General features: G+C 40.2%; 1 protein-coding gene across 1 annotated transcript in view; it reads left to right on the forward strand.

The window, feature by feature from the left end:
• Positions 1-1,406, forward strand: part of LOC131149366 (vacuolar protein sorting-associated protein 41 homolog) — a 56,166-nt gene extending 54,760 nt beyond the window's left edge. Inside the window, exons 18-19 of the mRNA XM_058099754.1 lie at positions 593-674; positions 768-1,406. Coding sequence (XP_057955737.1) covers positions 593-674; positions 768-1,214 — 529 coding nt within the window. The 3' untranslated portion in view covers positions 1,215-1,406. The remainder of the gene's footprint in view (positions 1-592; positions 675-767) is intronic.
• The last annotated feature ends 10,308 nt before the right edge of the window (positions 1,407-11,714 follow it).

Raw genomic sequence — 11,714 nt, forward strand, 5'->3', positions numbered from 1 at the left:
ATCCAACATAAAATAGGCAAGGAAAAAAATGTCCATAGTTAAAATTTTGGAATATCTATTCGATGTCTGTTCAATGTCGTGGATAATAAAAAAATGTTACATTATCATTTGTTACGACGAAGATACATTTTTACTTCTATCAAATTTGTATGGTATAAAAAAAATTCTACTTCTAGCAATAGACATTCTGTGAACAAAACATTTGACATAACGTGAGGTTTTTGTTCTTTCTTTTAGTTAAATATTTAAAAGAGAATAATATAGCTCTGCATGCCATGCAAATTTGTATTGGAAAACTACCAAATACAAGTACCGTTATGTTTGCAGGAGCACAGCCGTATAGTTTGTTTCATAATTGTTTCCATCTAGTCAAATGGATGGAAGGCAGCATACCTTGTATAATTTTGGTACCATTTACCAGGAAATGGGCTCGACTGTCCAGTATTCCATTCCCAGCTATGCCCACTATATGTTCCACAAAAAAGAGAAGCTATAAACCTGCATAAGAGGGAGATGTCATGTATAAAGTTTGGGCACAATTTTCTTGCTTTTCAGTTTGGGATAATATTTTCCTTTTCTGTTTTCTTTTCAGGCTTAGGGATCGTCTTGTCAAAATAATTACAGATTACAGGACTGAAACTTCACTTAGACATGGATGCAATGACATTCTTAAGGTATTTCTTTACTTGAAACACCATCCTTGCTTTTTCTTTTAATAGAAAAATTATTGATTGCTGGACATTCTGGTGTGATTGTGAAAATGGCAGGCTGATTGTGTTAATCTGTTGGTTAAGTACTACAAAGAAGCAAGGCATGCAATTTACTTGAGCAATGAAGATGATGAAGCACGGGTAAAAAGGAATGATAACAGGGCTTCTGAGGCATCTGGGAGAGCACCTCGTGTGAGAACCTTGGAAGTGAAGTCAAAAACTAGGGGAGGTGGAAGATGTTGCATGTGTTTTGATCCTTTCTCTATACAGAATGTATCAGTTATCACGTTCTTTTGCTGTCATGCCTATCACTTAAATTGTCTTATGGATTCCACCAATTCTATTAGTAACAAGAAAGGAGCTGAGGCTACTTCCCGGGGAGTGGTTACAGGTTATGAGTATGATAATGATGGCGGTGATGTTGGCGATGATGATGATGATGATGAAACTGTGTCAGATGCCCCTCGATTGCGTTGTATTTTATGTACTACAGCTGCTGGCTAAGTTTGTTCTGTGGGAGGGTTTGCGGGTGTGTAGGCTTGGGCTTTTTTGGTGGTTTGAGGGCTAAAATTTTTCGTGGTTCTTTGCTTGGCTGGTATTGGTTCTTGTATTTTCTTATATTTTTAGTTTCTATTTTTTTATTGATAGTTTGATCTATTCTTTAATCGACGCGATGGAAGAGCCTACTTTGAATTAGACATGACTACTATTACCCCCTTTCATGTTGCAAACTCTACTGCACTAGGCTGGATGGAGTAATTTCTTGACCTGATGGGGGCTTTATAATATGAAGCAGAAATGTGGAGTAGGGGTGATCGAAAGCATTTAAAAAGAATGATAAAAAAACCTTTCAAAAGCAAATTCAATTGTATTATTTGGGTTGAGAGAAGTATATAAATCAAGTGAGACTGTATAGCAGTATCTGGAAATGTCTCTTGAGGCCAATTTAAGGTGCTCATGTATCATTATGAATATACAAACTAAAAGGTAGAAACCTAGAAATATGCATGCCCGGTTGAGGTTCCTCTTTAGGCGGGGAATGGGATATAAGCTGCAACTGCACTGGCACGGCATCTCCTCTTTACATGTCTCCTGTAGTGCATACTGCTTAGAATTTAACAATGGTATTGGTGTTGCCCTTGGCAGTTGGCGATGGATGCTCAAGCGCACCATTTTAAAAGACACTATAGGGTCAGCATGTTACAATTTTGCGCAGTTGGGGGCAGCCCATTTACGTCTCATGCTTGAACTGATCAGTATGATCGAGCAACAAGGAAACCAAAATCTGAAGCGGAAGGACAACCAAAAATAGAAACTAAAAGCTGAAAATTAACAATTTTGGTTAATATTTTTTAAATTAAAATAATTTTAAAACTTGAATAAATAAGTATTCATTTTTTTCTTTAAATTAAATAACAATTTAAAATATGTTCAAAATAATAAATTATAAAACAATATAAATTTAAAAATATTATATTATAATTATTTTACTTAATTATTATATTCCAAAATTGACTTTACAATAATAATTTTATTGTACATTATAGTTGAAAAATAATAAAAAAAATATTTTGTAATGACTCATTATATTTAAATTTTTTGTGAAATTTTATGCATATTTTCATTTTAATTATATTTTAAATTTATTTGTTCATTTTATTTTTATTTTAATTTAAATTATGTATGAAATGAACGATTTCATTCAAAAAAGTTAATTGTAGATATTGATATGGTAGTAGATTGCCAAAATGACTAAAAATCATAAATTTTTATTTTTTGTCAAACTGTTAAAAAAACAACAACAAAAATTAAAAAGAAAAATTGATAATTTAAACAAATATGTTTTCATAACCTATTTTGTTATTGTAGGAAAGCCAAAGCAAATAAAATACAAAAATGGTACTAAATAGACACTTACATAGGGACAACATTAGATGGTTTATACATCTTTATAGATGTTTTAGATGCTTGTATCCAAAAGAAAAAAGAAAACAAGCACATACTTTTTTAGGGGTTTTAGGGTTTTTGAAACTTCGTGAAATGTTCCTTTGAAATTAGCAATATCTTCCCCACAAGTGTTTTGCAAATTTTGAATGCTGAATGGACTATAGTTAGGAAAATTGATTTTTAGTAAATTTGAACCTTCTAGAAGCTTTTAAAATATCAAGGGTGGAGATGGAGGTTGATTCTCCATGGAAGCGATCTATAATGATCGAGGGTATGAAAGAATATTAAACAAAATAACATGTTAAAAACATGAGCAGCAGAAGAAATTTGTAACTCCGTCTATTGTACTTGACTTGTAAATATACCACTAAGAACTACTTCAATCTCTAGAAAAAGTGTTGTGATATGGATCGAATAAATAGAATGCACAGTGGAATAAACATCAAGTAAATGCAAACACAACCAGAATAAGAACAACAACAGATTTTATGTGGTTCGGCAAAGCCTACATCCACGGAAGCAATGACATACAAATTTCACTATGAAATCACAATATACACAATTCACTTCTCAAAATGAACACTCCTTATACTTATACTTCAATATATGCCCAGAATAACATATATAGAAATTCCTCAGAGGTTTCCCTCCATTTACTCAACCACCCAACATTTAAAAATTCAAAATTTAGAAAAAACTGCTAGCAGCCCAGGCGCCTTTTGTTGATGAGTTCAGGGCTTTGTCGATGATCTACAGAAGACCACTCATTGACGATAACATGCTTTCGTCGACGAGTCCAAAACTGTGAGATTTTCCTGCTCTCGGTATTTTCTCGTCTACGATTTCAGAACCTTCGTCAACGAGTCTTTGTTGTCCTCTCATCGATGAACACTGGGCATTCGTCGATGATCTCCTGTTGTGCTGCCCTTTTATGTTTTTCCTTCTTCCTTCTCTGCTTAAGAAAAACAAAGTATAAGAGTCACAAACAACAACTTCCACCTTGGCGATTATATGCCTCTTAGGAGAATCCCGAAAAACATGTTTAACTGCTCCACCTTGAATTTGTAAACGCCTGGTTTGGTATGTCTCCTTTCTATCACTTAGAGACATGGAGTAAGTCCAAGCAATGCTTGAACTTCTCTGAAGTAACTGATTTTGTCAGAATATCTGCTGCATTTTTCAGACGTGTGAACTTTTTCCAACACAAGTTCACTCGAAACAATCAATTCCCGAACCCTGTGAAACCTCACATCAACATGCTTGGTTCTAGCATGGTATATTTGATTCTTCGCCAAGTAAATGACACTCTGACTATCACAATGCAACACCACGCCATCTTGCTATAACCCTAACTCTCTAACTAAACCAATAAGTCTTAAGGCTTCCTTTGCAGTTTCGGCAATAGCCATATATTCCGCCTCAGTTGTGGATAATGCTACCAGAGACTGTACCATGGATTTCCGACACATCGGTCCTCCTACAAGGATAAACACATAACCCGTTATAGACCTTCTGTCATCCATATCTCCAGCATCATCAGCATCAACAAATCCCATAACTTAAGGATAACCTTGTTGCTTACTGAACATGATACCATGTCCCGATGTACCCCGTAAGTATCTAAGTATCCATTTGACAGCTTCCCAATGTTGCCTTCCTGGATTAGGAAGAAACTTACTTACCATACTCACCACATGAGCCAAATCTAGCCTCGTACACACCATGACATACATCAAACTCCCCACAACACTAGCATAAGGGACCTTTGACATGTCCCGAATTTCCTCATCCAAACTTGGGTAATCTGCAGTAGACAACTTGAAATGATACGTTAGAGGTGTACACACCGGTCTTACATCAGCCATGCTAAACCTATCTAACACCTTCTGTATATAACCACCTTAAGATAACCAAAACCTCCCTACAGTTCTATCATGGCAAATCTCCATCCCAAGTATTTTCTTGGCTGAATCAAGATCCTTCATGTCAAATTCCTTATACAACAAGTCTTTTAACTGATTCACCTCAGTTAAATCATTTGCAACTATCAACATATCATCGACATACAATAACAAGAAAATAAGAGAGTCACCCTCAAGCTTATTCACATATACACAATAGTCATACTCACACCTTTTGTAGCCAATCTTGATCATGTAAGAATCAAATCGTTTATACCATTGCTTCGGAGACTATTTCAGCCCATAAAGAGATCTCTTCAACCTGTAAAAAAAATTTTCTTTTCCCGGTTCAATAAATCCCTCTGGCTGTACCATGTAGATTTGTTCCTCCAAGTCACCCTGAAGAAACGCTGTCTTTACATCCATTTGTTCCAAATGAATATCGTAATGAGCTACCAATCCCACATAATTCTGATAGAAGTATGTCAGACCACTGGACAAAAGATCTCATCATAATCTATCCCCTTCTTTTGTGAGTATCCTTTTACCACCAACCGTGCCTTGAATTTCTCTCATTCCTTTTCTGAAATCACCTCCTTCTTCCTCTATACCCATTTGCAACTTATCGATCTTTTCCCATCCGGAATGTCACGCCCCGAACCTGGTAATGGGACCCAAGGGTAAATTAGTAACCTAACATGTCCATGTATCATACAAAACAATAATGATACAATAATGAATGAGGGTCCAATTTCGTGGGGTTCCCGTACACCCATACACATTCACATTTATGACATATACACAACGGAAAATGTTCTTTCTATACATACATTGTACCATACCAGAGTCTATACTAAAGGAGTCTAAGTTCCATAATACAAAATATAAACCCGGGTGCTAGCCAAAACCCAAAAGACAACCCGACATAGTCATAGTACTTACACAAGTACTTCACACAGTACACCAACCACTACGCTCCCAACACAAGGGCACTAGTTCCGGTTACTCGATGGACCTGAAAACATGTACGTACGATAGGGGTGAGACACCTCTCGGTAAGGAAGATACAGGTTATATTGTTGTGTGAAATATGAGTGTTATCATGACATAAAACATACACAGTTCAATACAATTCTAGTATTTTCACAAAACAGTTCCAATATAGTGCTCATCACACACACATACATGATTAGGTAACCCGATGTCATCACACCTTTCGGCCCGAAGCCAGCCTGCATTACAAGGCGTCCCTGGCACATGGCGTAGCCCCAGGCTCCCATGGCATTGTACCGGTACATCTGGTGGATCCACACTCTTCGGTGATCAACCGGAAAGGCGGTATTGCACGCCCTCGGATATAGAGCCAGACACTCTTGCCAGCCACTGGCAGGTGATATTTCACACCCTCGGATATAGAGCCGGACACTCTTTCACAACCTAGAACAATTCGGAACCCCTTTCCTAAATCTCATTTCAGAAAATCACAACTCATGCATGCTTATATAACAATTCAATCCACACCCATTTGATAATCTAAAAATCAAGATTTTCCAAAAATACAGTTTAAACAAGTCAAGGCACGGTCATCCCCATAACACAATATATATCACAATATATCCACGATTTTCCAATGAAGCTAGAGATGCAACACAATGCCCCCTTTTCCCCAAAACTGTAACATGAAAATCCCATAATTTCTACCTGTTAGATTTTCCCAAATGAGTAGTCAAAACACACATAGGACCGTGAACCACAGATCTACGGAATCTGATTTCGAAAATAACCGATATAAACAGAATCTCCTTACCTTTCCCCCAAAAATCCAAACTCGAACTCTACAACTCCTAAACAACGAACCGAATTGCCAAAACCTATAAATCACAGTACAAAACATACTTACAATTTTATTCCCTACAGAACTATCAAAATAGAAATAAAAACCGAGCCTTACCTCAATTTTGGGTTAAATCCCAAAAATGCTCGAAACAAATATCCGTTCCGTAAATCTTAAAGAGAATCCTTCCCTAATCCTAGTAGTAATTTCGGATCGTCGATTCTAACAACATACGGTGAAGAAATCTAGAGAGAGAAAGAGAGAATTTCAACTTCTTAGAGAGAGAGAGAGAACTTGATTACTTAGCTAAGAAGCAACCCAATGGATATTTATAGCACCTTTGACTCGGCCAACCTCGTCGACGAGGCGGCGTCTTCGTCAACGAGTCAATGTAGATAGTTCGTCGACGAAGCGGTGGCCTCGTCGACGAGCCTAAGATTTCTGGATTTCCTGAAACCTCTCAGCTTCTCCTCATCGACGAGTCTCTGCATTTCATCGTCGAACAACAAAAGGGCCCTCGTTGACGAATTCTGGCTTCGTCAATGAAGCCTGCTCAATTTACCGTTTTACCCTTCTCTTATTTATTTATTCCATATATCACGGTTCGGGTTCTTACAACCTCCCTTCCTTACAAAAATTTCGTCTTTGAAATTTGTAATCTCTCATTCACAAACTCATCCACACCACCAACCACACACTCAACTCTAGAAAGGACCGGCGACCATTTACATTGTAGTCCCGTCACAATACATACACACCCTCACTTATGGAGGAAGAATACCGTGGTTACATACATAAACCGTCTTAGGAGTTCACAATAATACACACTCCCAACGACTAACCACTTATCCCAATACAATAGTAGGGTAACACATACATACTCACTGATTCTACTATCAAAACCACAACTCAGAAAAACAGTGGATACTTCCGGCGTATCTCCGCTTCCAATTCCCAAGAAGCTTCCCCAACCTCGTGATTCCGCCATAATACCTTCACTAACGGTATATCCTTGGTACGTAGCTCCTGAACTAATCTAAATGGGTACTTCCTCGTACGCTAAAGTATCTCCAATTTCTAAGTTCTCGTAACAAATAACATGCGATGAATCCGACATATACCTCCTCAACATGGATACGTGAAACATGCCATGGAACCTTGAGAGCATTGGGGGTAGTGCAATCCTGTAGGCTACCAAACCCACTCGCTCAAAAACCTCGAATGGTCTGATATACCTCAGGCTCAGCTTGCCTTTCTTTCCGAATCTCATCACCCCTTTCATCGGAGCGAGCCTCAGAAATACCTTGCCCCCCACCTCGAATTCCAACTCATGGGGGCGAACATCTACGTAACTCTTTTGCCAACTCTAAGCTGATTTAATCCTATCCCGGATCAAACCCACCTTCTTAGATGCTTGTTGTACGAGTTCAGGTCCTAACACCTGATGTTCACTCACCTCATCCCAATACATAGGAGACCAACACCTCCGACCATACAGAGCCTCGAACAATGCCATCTCAATACTAGCCTAGAAGCTATTGTTATAGGCAAACTCTACAAGTGGCAGAAACTGCATCCAACCACTATTAAAGTCTAACATGCAAACCCATAACATATCTTCTAAGATCTATTGTTCTCTCCGACTGTCCATCAATCTCAGGGTGGAACGTTGTACTGAAAGTAAGTTTCGTCCCCAATGCTTAATACAAGCTCTTCCAAAAACAAAAGGTAAACCTCGGGTCTCGATCTAACACAATGGACACTAGTACCCCTTGCATTCTAACTATATCATGCACGTACAAGTCTGCTAGCCTACTCAGAGAGTACCTTATCTTCTTCGGTACAAAGTGAGCAGATTCCGTTAACCTATCCACGATCACTCAAATGGCATTCTGCTCGTGAAGCGCTGGCGGCAATCCGGTCAACAAGTCTATGGAAATATGCTTCCATTTCCATTCCGAAATAGCTAAGGGCCGTAACGGCCCTGCCGGCCTCTGATGTTCAGCTTTCACCTGCTGACACATCAGACACTGCTCCATGAATTGAGCAATCTGCCTTTTCATACCACTCCACTAGAAGGTCTCGTGCAAATCCCGATACATCTTCGTACTATTAGGATGTACCGTATACAACAAACGATGCGCTTCCTCCAGATTGTCCTTCTGATCTCATCGTTGTTTGGAACACACAACCTGGTTCAAAACCTTAACACACCTCCTTCAAAGATGTTAAAACCCATAGCCAACCGCTGCTGCACTTTCTCCACAATCTCAGTTAACTTTGCATGCGGCTTTAATATGCTCAAACAAAGTTGGTTAGATCACCAAACTAGCAATGAAAGTCTGATGATCACCGAACACCAACTCTATACCAAGGCTTTCCAAATCCTATTTGATATGATGTTGAGCTACCACTGCTGATATTGTCGCATGCTTCGACTTCCAACTCAACGCATCAACCACCACATTGGCTTTCCCCAGGTGATAGTTGATAGTACAATCATAGTCCTTGATCAGCTCAAGCCACCTCTGCTACCTCATGTTCAACTCCTTCTGCGTGAAAAAGTGCTTGAGGCTTTTGTGGTCACTGAAAATCTAGCATTGAACACCATACAGGTAGTGTCGCCAGATCTTTAGTACATAAACTACAGTAGCTAATTCCAGATCATGCGTAGGGTAATTCTTCTCGTATTCCTTAAGTTACCAAGAAGCATAAGCTATTACCATACCCTGTTCCATAAGCACACATCCCAAACCCTTCAGAGAAGCGTCGCTATAGATCACAAAACCACCATCCCTCAAAGGAATGGTCAAAATCAGAGCAGTAACTAATCGCTGTTTCAGCTCCTGAAAACACTGTTCGCAATCCTCGGTCCATTCAAATTTCACCCCCTTCCTAGTCAATCGTGCAGAGGTCCAAACAATTTAGAGAATCCCTCCACGAACCAACGATAATAACCCTCGTGTCCTAGAAAACTCTGAACCTCCTGCACACTCTTCGGTCTCACCTAGTCGATCACAGCTTCGATCTTGCTAGGATCAACTGAGATACCGCCATTAGACACCACATGGCCTAAAAATGTGACTTGATTCAACCAGAACTAACACGTCTTCAACTTGGCATACAACTTCCTCTCCCGTAGAATCTATAGCACCAACCTTAGATGGTTTTCATGCTCTTCTAAATTCCTCGAGTATACCAGAATGTTATCGATAAATACCACTACAAACTGATCCAGGTACTCATGGAAAACCCTGTTCATCATATTCATGAACACTGTCGAAGCATTCATCAACCCAAAAGGCGTGAATAAAAACTCATAGTGGTCGTATCTGGTTTGGAAAGCAGTCTTCGCAACATCCTCAGATCAAACCCTCACCTGATGATATCCTGACCGTAGATCGATCTTTGAAAAGACTTGTATCCCCTGCAGCTGGTCAAAGAGATCATCGATATGAGGCAATGGGTAACGATTCTTCATAGTCACCTTATTGATCTCACGGTAATCAATGCACATATGCATTGACCCGTCTTTCTTCTTCACAAACAAAACTGGAGCTCTCCAGGGCGAAACGCTAGGTCGAATAAAGCCCTTGTCCAGTAACTCCTACAACTGCTCCTTTAACTTTTGAAGTTCTGCTGCAGCCATCTAGTACAGAGTTTTAGAAATTGGTGCCTTGCCAGACAGCAACTCTATCACAAACTCCATCTCACGATCCGGAGGTAAACTGGGTAAATCTTCTGGAAACACATTGAGAACTCGTTAACCACTCGAATATTCTTAATCTTCGACTCATCCAGCAGTGGTTCCTTCACACAAGTTAGGTACCCCTGACATCCGTCCAAGAGTAACCTCCTCGCCTGTAATGCTGATAGAACCTGTGGCATCGAACGCATACACGATCATAAAAACTCGTACTCATGCTGCCCAGGAGGTCTGAACACTACTACCTTTCCGCGACAGTCGATCACAACATAACTAGAGGATAACCAATCCATCCCCAGTATGACATCGAACCCAGACATGTCGTATACCACAAGATTTGCTGGTAGCAGTCTTCCCTAAATTACCACTAGGCAGTCTTCTAACATCCTCCTACAGAACGATACACTCCTAGATGGTGTAGCTACGGACAATTCTTCATTCATGACTTGGGTCTCAACCCCATATAGTTTTACAAAATTGGCAAATATAAAGGAATGGTTCGCACCCGAATCAAATAAAATCACAACTCTATTTAAAAGCAACATCATAGTACCTGTCACCACATTCCCCACATGCTCAGAATCCTCTAAAGTAAGCGAGTATACCCTTGCCGGAGTTGTGTTCACCTGATAAGTTCCCCGGAATACTTTATTACTTCTCCGATTCTGACTCGAAGCGGGCGTACCCCTCTTTGGTACGTGGCAATCCCGAGCTATGTGACCTGACTGGCCACAATTGTAGCAGTTACCCCCAAACGGTTGGCATTCACCATTATGCCAGTTGTGGCACTTTATACAACGGTCACCCAACTGATTCACTTAAGAACTCTGACACTCAGTACTTTGACGATACCCTTAACCTTTGTTCTTCTTCTTCCATGATCCCTGGCGAGATCCAGACTGAGAACCAGAAGGTACTGACCTCTTATTTGGTTCCTGATCCACCTCATCCTCCCGGATGTCGGTCTCGATCACAGTGGCCTTATCCACCAAAATCGAAAACTCACGGATTTGAAGCATACCCACTAATCTGCGGACGTCCTTCCTTAGGCCCTTCTCGAACCTCTGAGTTTTCTTGTACTCATTCGAGATCAAACACGACGCGAAAAGGGATAGCTCTATATACCGAGCAGCATACCCCTGCATCGTCATATCTCCCTATGTCAGAGTAGAGAACTTATCCGCCTTTGCATCACGTGTGGAGGCCGGGAAGTATCTCTCAAAGAACACTTCCTTGAAATGGCTCCATGTCATCTCTGTAGGATCGGCTCTCTGCTTCTTCAGCAGACTCACCGCAGTCCACCATCGCCTCGCCTCTCCAGACAACTGGAAGGTAACGTAGAGGACTCTCTGCTTATCTGTGCAGTGTAGGACCTCCAGAATCCTCTCGGTTTTCTCGACCTAGTCCCGCACAATCATCAGATCGGGTCCTCTTGCAAATTTCGGAGGGTGCATATGTGTGAACCTCTCGATGGTACACCCCGCAGTAGTAGAAGAGCGTTCGCGTCTCCTAACACTCCGCTCAATGTCCTGCATAACCTGCCTCATCAATCCTCGAGGCACAGAACGAGACTCATCGCTCGCAGTCTCCTTAGAGCGACTTTCCAAGTTATTATC

The sequence above is a fragment of the Malania oleifera genome, chromosome 2, assembly GCF_029873635.1.
Source record: "Malania oleifera isolate guangnan ecotype guangnan chromosome 2, ASM2987363v1, whole genome shotgun sequence".
Lineage (NCBI taxonomy): Eukaryota > Viridiplantae > Streptophyta > Magnoliopsida > Santalales > Ximeniaceae > Malania > Malania oleifera.